The sequence below is a fragment of the Manihot esculenta genome, chromosome 1, assembly GCF_001659605.2.
Source record: "Manihot esculenta cultivar AM560-2 chromosome 1, M.esculenta_v8, whole genome shotgun sequence".
NCBI lineage: Eukaryota > Viridiplantae > Streptophyta > Magnoliopsida > Malpighiales > Euphorbiaceae > Manihot > Manihot esculenta.
The window spans coordinates 39,049,483-39,064,960 of record NC_035161.2 but is presented as its reverse complement, the minus strand read 5'-3'; the positions used below and the strand labels follow the sequence as shown (position 1 = coordinate 39,064,960).

General features: G+C 36.8%; 5 protein-coding genes across 5 annotated transcripts; all 5 read left to right on the top strand.

Moving 5' to 3' along the window:
* Positions 1-3,364: 3,364 nt before the first annotated feature.
* LOC122721760 (importin subunit alpha-2-like) lies at positions 3,365-4,418 on the top strand. Its single transcript, XM_043950513.1, has one exon. The coding sequence runs from the start codon at positions 3,435-3,437 to the stop codon at positions 3,792-3,794; it is 360 nt and encodes a 119-aa protein (XP_043806448.1). The 5' UTR covers positions 3,365-3,434; the 3' UTR covers positions 3,795-4,418.
* A 147-nt stretch (positions 4,419-4,565) lies between these two features.
* Positions 4,566-7,150, top strand: LOC110628779 (importin subunit alpha). The gene is made up of 10 exons (XM_043961841.1): positions 4,566-4,601; positions 4,702-4,798; positions 4,896-4,987; positions 5,067-5,198; positions 5,327-5,512; positions 5,605-5,768; positions 5,867-5,945; positions 6,056-6,187; positions 6,418-6,545; positions 6,638-7,150. Exons 1-10 carry the CDS (start codon positions 4,566-4,568, stop codon positions 6,957-6,959), a joined length of 1,368 nt encoding a protein of 455 aa, XP_043817776.1. The 3' UTR covers positions 6,960-7,150.
* Positions 7,151-7,713: 563 nt separating this feature from the next.
* Positions 7,714-9,879, top strand: LOC110617111. Its single transcript, XM_021759722.2, has 3 exons — positions 7,714-8,351; positions 8,454-8,831; positions 9,261-9,879. Exons 1-3 carry the CDS (start codon positions 7,949-7,951, stop codon positions 9,620-9,622), a joined length of 1,143 nt encoding a protein of 380 aa, XP_021615414.1. The 5' UTR covers positions 7,714-7,948; the 3' UTR covers positions 9,623-9,879.
* A 1,560-nt stretch (positions 9,880-11,439) lies between these two features.
* LOC110627103 (GATA transcription factor 16) lies at positions 11,440-12,458 on the top strand. Its single transcript, XM_021773349.2, has 3 exons — positions 11,440-11,766; positions 11,853-11,975; positions 12,068-12,458. The coding sequence occupies exons 1-3, from the start codon at positions 11,740-11,742 to the stop codon at positions 12,323-12,325; spliced, it is 408 nt and encodes a 135-aa protein (XP_021629041.1). The 5' UTR covers positions 11,440-11,739; the 3' UTR covers positions 12,326-12,458.
* Positions 12,459-14,278: 1,820 nt separating this feature from the next.
* LOC110601829 (extensin) lies at positions 14,279-15,353 on the top strand. Its single transcript, XM_021739172.2, has one exon. The coding sequence runs from the start codon at positions 14,495-14,497 to the stop codon at positions 14,993-14,995; it is 501 nt and encodes a 166-aa protein (XP_021594864.1). The 5' UTR covers positions 14,279-14,494; the 3' UTR covers positions 14,996-15,353.
* Positions 15,354-15,478: the final 125 nt, after the last annotated feature.

The window sequence follows — 15,478 nt, the reverse complement described above, 5'->3', positions numbered from 1 at the left end:
ATTTTTGTTGATAATCAGGCAGCCATATCAATCTCATTTCTCTTAATTGAAAAATTTCCATGGTTCCAGAAGAAATAATACATGTTTGTGATTGCAGATTAGAACCCCATTTTGATGTTGACGCATGGAGACTTGTTAACAACAGAGGAAAGGATCGAGGGCAGGCTCAAACTATGCGAACGATTGGGCATACCAGAGACTAATGGGGTTTATGACGTAGTTTGTCTCACTGAGTATGGATTTCTAGCAGAAGAATCAGATCCTGTTACAGCCTATGTTGTAGCTGAAGCAGCATACAGGGCATTGCTCATCTCAGACGGGACACTTTCCAAAGAAAATTTTCAAGGACTGGGCAGTGTTCATATTGTCATGGCTAATGACCTTCATGGGTATTCTCTTCGCTTTCCTTTGCTGAAATTTGCACTACTCTCGGACACAATAAAAAATTGAAGGATTAAAAAGGAAGGAAACTCTGATTTTCTGCAGTATTACCAGTAACACTAATGAGCTTTTTCCTTTTATGTATGTACTTGTATGTAGAGATCTTAACTCTAGCCTTCATGTCCAAGTAATCAACAATTCAAATCTTCCAACTCTTCCTTTTACAATCATCACTACTCACTAATACTCTTAAAACTGTATTAATTGACAACAAAAGGCTTACAGGGATTTCTCCAGCCATTCTAATGCAACTCTCATATGTTTCATAAGAAGAGTCAAACAGCACAACTCCATCCCCCGGATCTATATCAGTCTGAGGATCAACATCAACACCGTGCATTTCCTTCATAATTCTCGTCAAGTGCTCACAAATTCCTTGGACATGCCTTAGTTTAAAGCAGTTAGGCTCCTTCTGAGGTCTATTAAAATGAGGTCTATTAAAAAGAGTGCATTTTTCAATCATTGGCTACCTACCTGTACTGGTTGAAGTCAGAATTGATGGCAGAAACGGCAGCGAGTTTCTGAGCTAAGGGAGAGAGCTCTTGAACGGGTGAGGGAGTGCAGGTCTTTGCAACTGAGGATAGCTTCTTCTGTTATACACTCCTGCTTGTTCTATTAATTTAAAGCAGTTGTTCGATCAAAATGAGAAATTAGTATAAGTTGGAAAATGATGTATTTGTTAGCACAACTATTGGATATCTGCTTACATTATCAGAATTTGAAGAACAACTGCTAAAGAAATTTTAGATTCTTGATATGATTAGCTCAACAAAGTGTAGAATGCACTCACATCAGAAAGTGGGGAATTTTCAGGACGTGCTGCAAATAAAAAGAATGAGCCCTGAGGCTTAAATTGAATTTGAAAACCAATCTTAGTAAGCACCTCCACCATGTAATCTCTTTTTGATTCATAACCCTTAACAGTGACAAGAATGATAGCAACAAATAATTATAACAAATGGCAAAATCACAGGCCTGTTTGGACAAAGCATTAATCCATAAAATCTCCCCTCTATAAAATTCCCATTCTGTAGGAATTTAAATTTGAGACCTACTTCCTGGTTGAGCAATATACCAACTACTACATCAAGAAGTTATTACAGGTAATCCATCACAAAATCAAGCAAAAGCCTTCCAGGACCTACTCTTCTCAATGATTCATAATAATCTGGTGGGCTACTTAAGGTAGTCAAGGCTGCTTCTTGGAAAGGTGCTGGAGCAGAATTAGTAAGTTTAACATGAATATTTCTAATTGCAGAGGCAAAGCAAGCTGGAGCAATCGCCCATCCAATCCTTAACTGAAGGGTTTTGGCCATATGAACCAACTCAGAGAACGAGTCATATGACATGGTGTGGGTTTTGACCTGTAACAGAAAGTTTTTGATACACCATTCCAATGTATTTAAACTTTTTTCAATTCTCATTTGACAAAAAGATATGCTTCTCCTTCTCTCTCTACCTTCTTTTTAAGAATGATAACAATGTCTAGCATTTTGCTTTTATCTGGATATCAGAGACTGAATTGGCAATAAATAGCACTTAAGGTCAAAAAGCTTTAGATATTTGTCTTTCCAGAATTATAAACCATCTAGGAATCAATGTCAATGACAGACAAACAGCTCACTAGAGTTGGACTATATATTCAGATGGTAAGGGAGATGAAGACATGGTCACAAATGCCAAGGTGAAAATAAATGAATGCTTAATCAAATCCCCACTTTTTAATGATAAGAGAACTCTTTAACCTGCTTAATATCACAGCTTTTGTTCTGCAAGTAAACGACCCCATGAATTTGTCTGAATCCGAACTCCAAAAAGGAGGGTCAAATGCCACATATACCTGTAAGAAATCCACTTTTCTTTAAATAATCATCAAATCCCGACTTTTCTTTACAATCCCCACTAGTACTCTTAAAACAGTATTAATTGACAACAAAAGACTTACAGGGACTCCTCCACCCATTCTAATGCAACTCTCATATGTTTCATAAGAAGGGTCAAAGAGCACAACTTCATCCCCCTGATCTATCACTGTCAAAAGAAGCCAGACCCATATATTCTCAATAATAATAATAATAATAATAAGGGACTATCATGAAAATGGCAACTTGAGAACAGGGAAAAAAACCAGCAAATACTGCGGCAGCAAATGCCTCAGTTTGGCAGCAGCAAATGGCTATATCAGTCTGAGGATCAACGTCAACGCCGTGCATTTCCTGCATAACTCTCACCAAGTGCTCACAAATTCCTTGCACATGCCTTAATTTACAAAGACTGAAATCGATACCCACCGTCGCACCGTGCAATACTGGTAAATACAATAAAATTAACAAAGACTGAAAAAACTTGAATTGACATCATTCAGTAACAGCAAAGTGACAGACAACAAAGAAAATAAAAAGAACAAAAAAAACAAGGAGAACAAAAGGCATATATGCAAATAGAGAGGATTGAGGCTAACAGCGAGAATCGTCCATCAATAAAAACAATCTAAAGGAAGAGACTCTTAGAGCCTGTCTGAAGAAGACCAATGGAAGCGTTAGCTACTGAATATATCAGCATGATCCTTAGTTGCCGATATCACACTTAAAATCATCTTTCATAACAGAAACTAAAATCGAAATCAGCACTAATACCTATAAAAAAACAAATAATAATAGAAAATAAAATAATTAAAACAGCATGATCCTTATGATTCCTTTTTCTTTAATTTCCTATAGTAAAATTATTTTTCATGTTTAATATAAAAAGACCACATAAAACATGTTTTAAATAAATAACTAAAATTAATTTATTTTTAATAAACAGTAGTTCAGAAGTAATACCGAATGGACACTGTTTGGAGCCCAACCCAGGCCCATTTTCCCCAAATAAAATTATAAATAATCCTTCCCTCCGCTTCCATACTCAACGCTCCTTCCCTCTATTCCCTTTCCTCTCACAGTCATCCTCTCTGCCTTCACATTCCATTCGATTTTATTTGATTGCCAACCATGTCGCTAAGGCCGAGCGCCAGTACGGAGGCTCAAAGGAATAAGGACAAGGTGGCGGTGGATGCGGAGGAAGGGAGGAGGAGGACAGAGGACAATATGGTGGAGATTCAGAAGGACAAGAGAGAAGAGAATTTGCAGAAGAAGGGACGCGAGGGATTACAGTCACCTCAGCAGCAACTCACCTCCTCCATCTCCAGTTCCCCTGCCGATCAGAGTGTAGTTTCCTCCATCTCCAGTTCCTCTGCCGATCAGAGTGTAGTTTCCTCCACCTCAGCAGCAACTCACCTCCTCTTCTTAAATGTTGGTTTAGCTACTTCTTTTCCTTTCCATTTTATTCTGTTCACAAGAAAACAGGAGTAGGATAATGTTACGTGTCTTTTTGAGTAAGAGCTGCTACTTTGTAATTCCTGTATAAAATGAAATTACAAGATTCTTGATTCTTTTTTGTTTTAGCTCTTTGTCTATCTTTTTATTTTGGGATCTTCCTTTCTTGTTGTTTCTTTCAATTTAAGTCACATCAACGGTATCAGAGGTGATGATCCTTTGCCCATGGGTTATGCTGCTAATTCTTCTTCTTCTCTTCCTCCTTTCTTGCATCTTGGTTTCCTCCCTCTTCTTTGATTCTAAACTTCTCTCATTTTCTTTCTCTCTTTTGTGTTCCATTTCTTCTGTTGTTGTTCTCTTTCACATTCTTGGTTGTTTCAAGATTCATCTCCTTTTCCTCTCATTGTCTCCCCAAATTCTTACCCATCTGATTGCACAAAATTTCTTCCATGAGTTACATCCATCTCTCAATCTCCAAGAACTTGTCAGAATTCAATGAAAGAAGGGGAAAGGGTGTGTGAAGAAATGTATACATTGGATCATATTTGTGACAATGAACCAATGTGGGTTAACGTCATAGTTGATGAAAATAAAGTAAAGAAATTTGGTTAAAAGTAAAGAACTTCGGTTGTAGAATTCTTTGCACCTTGGTGAGGCCATTATTCCTTACCACTATTTCTCTACACTTAATTCAGAATGATGGAAAGTGGCTTCCATTTTGAGATTTGATCGGATAGGAAGCCTGCTGCCAGGAAATAAGTGAAAGTTTGAAGGATTTTTATGCACTTCTTCCTTCATACTTCGTTAATGGCTTTGAGAATAAAAGAATCTGTTGTTTATCCTGTGATTCTATTGGCTGTTTAACTGAGATGCTTGAATTTCTTGTATGTTTTGCACTCCTCTTAATCTGAGGAGCTGAACTTTTTTATTGCTCTGGTCGCAGTTAGAAAATCTTCCAGTAATGGTTGCAGGTGTTTGGTCAGAAAACAGGTATGCACAGCTAGGGGCAACCAATTATATCCGAAAGCTGCTCTCAACGGGTTGACTTTGTTTTGTGTTTCTATTTTTATTTATACTTTCTGCTTTTATGTTGCATAATTTATATATACAGTTTCTCACTTTGAATCTTGTATGTAGGCCGCAGTCCTCCAATCGATGAAGTTGTAGACTCTGGTGTTGTTCCTCGTTTTATTGAATTCCTTGCATGGGAAGGTTTTCCACAACTTCAGGTTTGAATTTAGCTCTATATTATAATTACTAGCTCATATTTTCTAACTATCTTTTGTAATGTTTTTTTATTTGTGTTAGTATGAGGCAGCAGTGGCTCTCACCAATATTTCTTCAGGGACATCAGAGAACAACAAGGTTCTAATTGATCATGGAGCTGTACCACCATTTGTCAAGCTTTTAAGTTCACCACTTTACGAGCTCCGGGAACAGGTAGATGACCTTAGTGTTGTTTATTCTATACCTTCATTTTGCTGAGTTTTCTTTGTTCGAACTGTCTTTTGAAATGCAATCCAGATTGTATCTTGATTGTTTGAGGTTATTCTCTTTTTGAACTATAGGTAGTTTACGCACTTGGAAACATTGCTGGTGACTCACCTCAGTTTCGCGACCTTGTCCTTGGCCTTGGAGCTTTGATGCCATTGCTTGCACAGTTCAATGAACATTCAAAGATTTCTATGTTGAGAAATGCCACTTGGACATTGTCCACCTTCTGCAGGGGCAAGCCACAACCTTTATTTGAGCAGGTTTTGGCTCTCAAGATTGGTTGTATATATGTTTTCACCTATTATTAATTTATTACAATTATTAATAATTACTGTTGATATTCATTGAGCAGATAAAGCCTGCTTTGCCAGCTCTTGAGCGTCTTATACATTCACGTGATGAGGAAGTCCTGAAATATGCATGCTGGGCTCTCTCTTATCTCTCAGATGGAACCAATGACACAGTCCAGGCTGTTATTGGGGCAGGTTTCTGCCCCAGGCTTGTTGAACTTCTACTGTAAGTAATACTTTTCCTAGTAATGTATTTGGGATGAACATTATCTACCTGCATGTAGCTGTGAATGCTGAAATGCTTTGCTCATGTTCTCTTGTTAGTCATCCATCTCACGCAGTGGTCTTCACTGCATTACGAACGGTTGGAAATATTGTCTCTGGTGATGACATGCAGACTCAAGTATGAATTTGTAATGTTTGTATGAATTTATGTGTTATTGTGATGCCTTCTGAGAGAACTTCTAAGCCAATGAACTGAAAGAGATGGAATTATCTTACTCTCGATTGCAGTACATGATAAACTATCAATGTCTTCTTCCTTGCCTTTTGAACCTCCTGACCAGCAATAATAAGACGCTAATCCAGACTGAAGCATGCTGGACAATCTCAAACATCACAGCTGGAAATGCAAATCAAATACAGGTGAGTTGGCCTCTTCTTCAATGTCACAATTGCTTCAGCCCCCTTTTTCATCTGCCTATTACAAGTTATCAGATTGTTTGTAATGGTTCATGGTTTTCATTTCTTGATATTCACAAGTGTAAATGTGTTTGGACTTTGGAGCCTATGTGGAATCCATGCAGGGCCGGTTTCATTTTAACTTTTGTGTTTTTATCCTATCTATTGAAGTTGATATATATGAAACTATGCAGGCTGTAATTGAAGCTGGTATCATTGGTCCCCTTGTCGACTTGGCTCAGAGTGCTGAACTTGAGGTCAAGCAAGAGGCTGCTTGGGCAATGTCAAATGCAACTTCTGTTGGCACCTATGAACAAATCAAGTATATTTACTTTTCATGATCGATGTTTTCACTTGATTGTTAAGTTTAATTTTAACTTTGTTAAAAGGTTGTGCTTTATTTGTGCGCTATAGGTTCTTGGTTAGCCAGGGGTGTATCAAGCCATTATGTGATCTCTTGATCTGTCCTGACCCCATAATTCTCAAAGTTTGCTTGGACGGGCTTCAGAACATTCTAGTGGTTGGGGAAGCTGAAAAGGATTTAGGCAGTACTGGAGAAACTAATCTTTATGCCCAAATGATAGTTGACGCAGAGGGTTTAGAAAAGATTTCGAACCTTCAGAGTCATGACAACAATAACATATATGAGAAAGCGGTGAAGATTTTTGAGACTTATTGGCCGAAGAAGGATGACGACGAAGCTGAGGCTGAGGGTGGTGGTTCCCCAACGGGGTAGTACTTTGCTCTTCATTCTGATGGATTTACCTTCAGTTAAGGTCTCTTTTGAAGAAAGGTTACAGATGTCAAATAAGCTGCTTTCCGAGGTCTTTCAAAGACAAATTTGGGATCTAGAGATTTTGTCTTTTCTGATTGTAAAGGTACCAGTATCCCTTCTGCAAAAAGAGGGAACAAGGGAAAATTTGGCAGATTGGAAATGAAATTTGATAATTACTTTTGACTTGTAACTTCTGATAGATACTTTTAAATAAGATTTCAGATTATAATAAAAAGTTGAAAATCGCAAAATAAGCTGATAGAGGTCCTTAAAATTAAATGAGATTTATTTATTTATATTTTAAATATATTATCTATAATATTTAGATAATAATATTTTTATTTATTATATAATTATTTTTTTTTCAAAAATTGCGTGTAGAATCATTTCACTCCATTTTTTCGAGAATTTGACTTGCATAAAGTAATGCAAGTAGCAATCAAATAAGAGCCATATTGGGGAAAATAATATATATATATCTGCTACTTGGAATACCACTCATTATTTTGTTTACGTGGAACCACGTGGTTGATGTGAATTGGCAAGAGAAAGCCAGACGCAACGGTCTAAGGAACCGTAGCAATACGCTCCCATTCCCTACATTGTGAGGTTCATTACGACGAAAATACCCTTCTATTTACAAGTTGGCCAGTCTCTCTCGAGGGTATTTAAGTATCAAATGTACCGTAAGGATCGCTGGGGCAGGAGGAAGGAGCTTAGAAGTAGCACAGAAGCCGCCAGGGGACAAGTTTATACTAGTACCCCGTGACGTAGCTTGTACAGGATCAGACATATCCAATAATGTTCATTTATTTTGTCCCTGTCTCACCTCCTTCCTCACTCATTTTTGCCACAGTGCCTCATAATGGCAGCACCAACTTAACAGGGCCTTCAAAAGATTGATCATCGTCTTCTGCCTCACCAATTTCTGAAAGCAATTTAACAAAGACATGAAAAACCAATTATCTTCCAGCGATGAAGACGATGAGTACCCACCAATGCTGTATTGCTGGTGGAGATCAGCTGCCAAGTTTGAAGAATGTTCTAGAATCAATGTTGGTCTCCCCAATATTGCAAACCTCACTCCAAGACTAAGAGTTCTTAGAGAGCTGGAAAGATTGGCTTTGATTGCACATGAAGGACTCAATGAACTTCGTTATAAGTTACAAATCTATCGCTCTGGTGATTTCTGGGTACCCACCGGAGGTATCAAGAGGGAAGAGATGGACATTCCTCCAGTAATCACAATTCTCTTGGTGGGTTTCTCTGCTTCCGGCAAGAGCTCGCTTGTGAACTTAATGTATAGTGTTCTTGGTCGAACTGGACTCGTGCCTTTTGCTCAGACATCATCTGGTAAGTTCATCCCTATTCTATGAATGTTACGATGTTGGATGTGAAGAATTTTACAGGTGAAGTAAAATTGGCCCTTCTTTTTTGGAATTTTCCTAACCGCAGGAAGTTGTAAGAACTACAAGACCATGTACATGGAAGAGCACAATGTTTTGAGATCACAGCAAAGTGGGTTTTGCGTGTATGATTCGATGGGATTTAGCTATGATAAAATGGGAGAAGCCCTCGAGGAATTGTCGAGTTGGATGATCGATGGGGTGCATCATAACCAGCCATGCTTGAGATCAGAGGATTATACTTTGCTCAAAGACGATGCAGGATCCTCAGCTTCAAGATCGTCTTCCAAGTTCGTGCAGAGGAGAGTGAATTGTGCTATGGTGGTGGTTGATATAGCTGAAGTTTATAAAGCTCTAAAAGCCGGTGATTCCCAGCCGTTAGAGGCTACAAGAGAGCTTTTCTGCTCCCCTGCTTTGAGAAACTGCAGTAAGCTCTCCTCCCTACAACTATTGATTGGTTTAAGTCTTTTAAATATACTTTTTGGACCACCCACGTTTATCTGATATAGTGATGTCTGCTTAATGTTGAAGCTTCCCTAAAATGACAATAAAGATTATGATTATTATGTCCAAGAATACTTACTGCAAGTATTCTACAGAATTTGGTGGCCATAGTCAAATCCTTTGCTTTTCCTCATTTTTCTCTGATAGAGAAGCTTGAATGACAGGGTACTTCGGAAATTTCTGGTCTTCTACTGGCATTCAGATGACGTTGACCCTGCAAGTACTAACGAAATTAACTTTGGAAACTTCATTAGGAAAATGATTTTTCATACCCAATAACCCACAATCATGTTCTATCACTCTATATAACACAAACCAGTGGTTCTCTTAATTGATCTATTTGTGATTGCAGATGAGAACCCCATTTTGACGTTGACGCATGGAGACTTGTTGACAACAGAGGAAAGGATCGAGGCCAGGCTCAAACTATGCGAAAGCTTGGGCATATCGGAGACTAATGGAGTTTATGACGTAGTTTGTCTCACTGAGTATGGATTTCTAGCAGACGAATCAGATCCTGTTACAGCCTATGCTGTAGCTGAAGCAGTGTACAGGGCATTGCTCATCTCAGACAGGGGACACTTTCCAAAGAAAAATTTCAAGGACTGGGCAGTGTTCATATTGTCATGGCTAATGACCTTCATGGGTATTCTCTTCGCTTTCCTTGCTGAAATTTGCACTACTCTCGGACAGAAGAAAAAATTGAAGCATTAATAAGGAAGGGAACTCAGATTTTCTGCAATATCACCAGTAACACTAATGTCTGTAGAGATCCTGACATTTTAGTTAGGCTTAGGCTGTTAGGCTAACTCTAGCCTCCATGTCAAATGGTAAGCTATTAGTATTTTGGAAGAATTATTATTTGGGCTTTGTATTTTTAAGAAATTCATCAGTTAATTTCTAAGTTCAATTAAAATGTATCTCACTAATCCTTCCATTATAATTTTTTTAAACTAATCGTTGATGGTCAACTGACAGAAAGTAAAACTTCATAACCAAAATACCCCAATCTTTCTTTTCCCTTCCAACAAAACCCAGAAGACTTCCTCATTCAGAAGGAAAAAGAGGGAGAAACCACAATAGAGGAAAATAAGAACAGTTGATTCCTCTGAATGCTTGAACCCTTGAACAACAGAAACTCATGCTTTCTTGAGAAATTTTTTGGGAGCAGAAATAGAAGAGCTCGAATGGAATTAACCAGAGTTTCTTTTTTTTTGTTTTTTTGAGTAAGAAATTAACCAGAGTTAAAGTAAAATAGTTGTAGACATGAGATCCTGGTATCGAGGAGGTACACAGCTTTAGGCCAGAAACAGCATCCACTTTTTGAACTGGTAATCTTCGAAAGCGAATTGATATTCTAAATAAACTTGCTGTACTTGGAGTCATGGAGGAATTGTTTAAAAAATAAATCAAGTACAGAAACCAATGAATTACTAGGGCATTAACGACATAAAACAAAAATAAACACCACCCACTTTCCTTGTGTGTCTGAAATGGGTATTCAAAATAAGGGGCAGAAAGAGGATCCCTTTTGAAGGTTGAGCTGTGGGATGCTTTTTTTTGTCCTGAGCTGAACGACAAAAATAATTAAGAGCCATGGCTGTCTGTTTTTGTGGACCAGAATCCATGAGCCTGGTTTTGTCTTTTCATGCATCGTTATCTCCATAATGGCTTCTCCAACTTACCTCTGCCCATTTGGAATTTAAAACCTTACATCTTTTTTCTCTCTCATCTTTTTTCTTTATTTTCTCATACATTAAACGTAAAATTCCAAACAAGGCTACGGAATTTGGTATGAGTCGCGTTATGTCTCAAAGTTATCTTTATTTATATTCATTATTACAATCCGCTGCTGATAATTATCAATAAGCTTTTTCATCAATCAATACAAAACACTCTCGAAATTTCAAAAAAACAAAAAGGCACCCAAAATTTACATGAAATTAAAGATTTAATTCAATCGTTTATATCAAACTTATTAAATCATTATCATATTATAAATTAAAAAAAAATAAAATATTGACCTATAAAATATAACTCTATTGAAATCTTACCATATATATCCATTTAAAATAATATCGATATAAGTATATAGAAATTACCATAATCCGAATCAGTTCATTGCTTTACGTGATTAATGTACCACTTAATCATATATAATTAATTTAAATTTGATTTAATTTTTATATGAGTATAATTATTTAGGGGCAGAGTAAATTTAATGGATAATTTAATTTTTTAATTATTTAATATGTGTCGATTGAGTATAATGAGATAATATACGAGACCTAATAATTTCTCTTATTCACGGATATTTTAGCCATTATCATCATTACCCCCGAAAGAGTAAAACATCTAACGAATCTTACTCTTTTTCCTCTAGCTAATTACCGATATTTGCTGATTGTTAAGAAATTAAAATAAAAATAAAAATTAAGAGAGAGATGGGTTGGTTGAAGAGGGTATTATGGTCAAACAAAATATTCTAAAATTAGGGTTTTTTGCGCCGCAGCCATCAATCAAAATTTGGCAAGGGCTGTATCTGCATACTAGTGAGCCCAATGTTCTATATTTTGCCAACCTTATCCCTATTTCTCATTCCCTGTATTTCTCTGTTTCTTCTTCTTTTTCCCATCAGTCCTCTGGATTTACATATAAATTAAAACACTTCTCTCTCTCGATTGCTGTTTCGAAAGTTCTTTCCATTTTATTGCTCTCTCAGCTTATTATCTTGGAGACTCCACTCTTGTCCTTCTTTTACGTCTGTGTATGTCTCTGCATTGCATATTAACTAATCTTTGAACTCTCTTCATTATCTCAACCTTAGGTTAATGATGATTATGGATTTGAAAACCAACGTGAGTGATCTTATCTTTCTCGAACATTCTTATTTTACTTTCTTTTTAATTGGGTGATCATTAAATATTTTCAACTACTGAAACAGGGGCAAGAGTCAGACGACATGCAAAATACCCCACCAAGCAGGAGCAGCGAACTCAAGAAAAGCTGTATAGATTGCCACACCACAAGGACACCTTGCTGGAGAAGCGGCCCGGCTGGTCCAAAGGTTAGGAAAATTCCTTGTTAATCATGTTCATGTTTACTATGAGTTTTCAAAGCTCTGGTCTTTACTGCTGTTTAAAAAAAATTTGTTTCTAGACTTTGTGCAATGCCTGTGGGATCAGATACAGGAAGAAGAAGAGGAATCTTCTTGGGTTGGACAAAGGAAGAGCAGAGAAGAGTAGAAGGAAGATAGCTAAAAGCAGCAGAAGTGAATTAGGAGTTCCCCTGAAGTTGGGATTGATGGTTGCTGGAAGAGAGGCATTGTTGCAGGAAGAATGGAAGAGGAAGCTGGGAGAGGAAGAACAAGCTGCTATTCTCTTGATGGCTTTATCTTGTGGTTTTGTTTCTGCTTAGAACAAAATCATTGAAGATTAGAGAAGGATTTGAAGAAACACCAATTTTGATGTATAATTGAAAGGTGGAAAGCCAAAGAATATGAATCAAATTATTCAGTGAATACAGATATAATATGTTGTGTTTCCTTTTACCTACGGTGCTCCAACTGTTAATGTTCCTTTCCTTCGTTTATGGGCATTTATCAAGATTGGACATTGATGAACCCCGATTAAAAAAAAGGAAGCAAATGATTATTTCTGTGTCTTCTAAAAACCTCCTACAAATTAATTTTGCCTAAAAATGCTTTAAATCTCAGACAAGCTGAGCCGTAAGAATTGTAAAAGATGCATTTAGATCAATACGACTATGAAGTGGGCTCCTGGAAACATCGTTCAGGTGCTTTTCTCAGCCCCAAAGGACAGCAAAGGAAAAGGGCTCAGCACAGAACAGAATCAGAGAAGGACACGTACAATACAGTAAGGCACGAGATAGCGTTTCCACGTAAGCTGAATAAGACACGTGTCCTGACGACCCCGCCCATCGCCTTTTCTCTAGAATGTCCGCTCTCTACTTTTCGAGAAATTATTCCTACTTTCCGCGTTCGTTGCCCTTCGTCCTGCGTTCTTTCAACTGATTCGAATAATTGAAGAGTAATTGATGGATTCAAGCATTACTAGAAAGCGAAAATGGAGCAATCAAGATTAGCTACCAGCAGCAAAATCTTACCATATATTTCAATTGTTAATTGCATGATTCTTCATACCATATAATTAGTAATGATAGGTACAAATAATTCTTGATATTTAAAATTTATTAATTATATTAATTTAAATTTATATTGAAACAAATTTATTAAGAGAATAAAATACTTTCTTTTAAATTATATTCATACTTTGGAGCTAATCGTTATAGAATAGAAAATTAGAATAAATTTTAGTTTCATTTTGGTTGGCTAGTGGTTGGTTATATACAAGGAAATTTTATTAGATACGAAAAATAGTGTTCCCTATAAAATAATTATATAAAAATTACTTTATAAAATAAATGTAAGAAATATGTTTAAATTCACCTATATTTTTCAAAGGGGCTAGATAAGTTAATTTAAATTTATTTCATCAAAGTGGCATGCTAACATACTTAGATATTACTGTGATTTTTTATTTTAATTAAAAATAATATATAAATTTTAATATTTAAATTTATAAAAATAATATTTTATTATTAAAAATTAATCCTTTAATGTATTAAGATGTATTTGGCTAAAGTTACATAAGGGAATTTAGACTTGCATCTACTAAATAGAAGCAAGTCATAGAGTACATATTTCTTCCTCGTGTGCTCCCATTGGTTGAGGCTACCACTCTTGAAGTTGATTGGATTGCATTCATTGATTGTGCAGTCTTTACTAGTGCTGATTTGTTCGGTTTTGCAGCAGTATTTGAGGACTTGGAAGGCTTTTTTTCCATTGCAATTTCGGGTTTCTATGAGGGGGTGGGCAACCTGTTATTGCTGAAATTTTGGCCTTGCGTCAATGTTTATCTTATGCTAGAGATTGTTTTCTTCATGCTGGTTGTATTTTTACGGATAACCAATCATTAGCCTTGGCTATTCGCTCTCCTCTGGATGACTTTTCAGAGTTTGGATTAGTTGTTTCTGATTGCAAAGATGTTATGCGGTCTCAGGGTAACATTTATGTTTGTTGGGTACGACATTCAGAAAATAGAGCCGTCCATTTATTAGCTAGAGAGTCTATTCATCATGGTAGATTCAAGATTTGGATTGACATTCCTGATTGTCTCTTGGATTATTATTCTACAAGATAAATAAAGTGTTTTTTTATTAAAAAAAAAAATAATGAATAATCTTTTATGTGGGCAAAAATGAAAGAGCTAGTTTTTTTTTTTTTTTTTTTTTTTTGAAAAGAGAAACAGTCCCTTCATATACAAGGATTTTCCACTGCTTTTCATGTATATACATATGTATTATTCTTTTGATGATGGTGGCGTAGAAGCCAAAACACGGGATGATGCAGTCACCAATACACATGGGCGCTCCTTTCCTACGACTAATAAAACCATCATTTATCCCCCCCCTGGCCCTGAGAACTTCCTTCCGCCCCTACTTCTGTCTTTCCCATATTCTCTCACAGATCATTTATCAAACACTTTCCTGATTGTGCAGTTTTGAATGGGAAATTCCACAACCCTATTGTCATTCTTCGTTCTCATTCTCATTTTCCTCATCAATTCCTCATTAGGCACATCAACACTTACAACTGTGTCCAAAGATCAAATATCATGCACAATGTGCTCTGCATGTGATAACCCATGTCAACCCCTTCCATCTCCTCCGCCGCCGTCTCCGCCCCCACCGGCTATTGTCTCTGACTGCCCGCCACCTCCAGTTACGCCAAGTTCAGGATCCTATTACTATTCTCCTCCGCCGCCATCAGAGCCTATGTTCATTTACTCATCTCCGCCTCCACCAGGAGTTGGCGGTGCATTTTATCCCCCGGCAAACAATGGGAACTATCAAGGCCCGCCGCCACCAAACCCAATAGTTCCTTACTTCCCATTCTATTATTACAACCCACCACCTTCTTCTTTTGTTTCGAGCAACTGTGCCCGTTTGGAGATGCACTCTATTTTTCTTAGCTTTTGGTTCTTTTATTTCCTCCTGTTGAAGTGATTGCAGATAAATGTTCAGTCATAGACAGGTTTTTCTAAAATATACGTGGTTGGTGCTTATTTTCCTTACTGCTAGAAAATAAAATCTGGTGGTTGCATTGATCTCTAGACTTACAGCTGAGGAAAGTGACAAGGCAGAAGAAATAATAAGATGCATTCCACACTTGTAATTTTCTCTCTATGTGTATTCTTCACTGTCATGTTTTGTGAAATAAATGAAAATTTTTGTAATATGTTTAATATTCTTAGGACGGTAGTCATTGAATTTTCGCAATACGGTTTAAATTTGTCGGTTGTCCTGGAGTTTTATGATGTTGAGCGTTTATTGTGATTATTGTAATCAAGCAATCCCGTGTGGTTCCTTGTTGTTAATGGGTTGATTAGTATTAAACTATTAGCAAACGATTTTTAGACAATGGATTATAAGTTTAATTTAAATTGTTTTCAACTTTTTATCAAAATTAATTTAAAACTTTAAATTTAA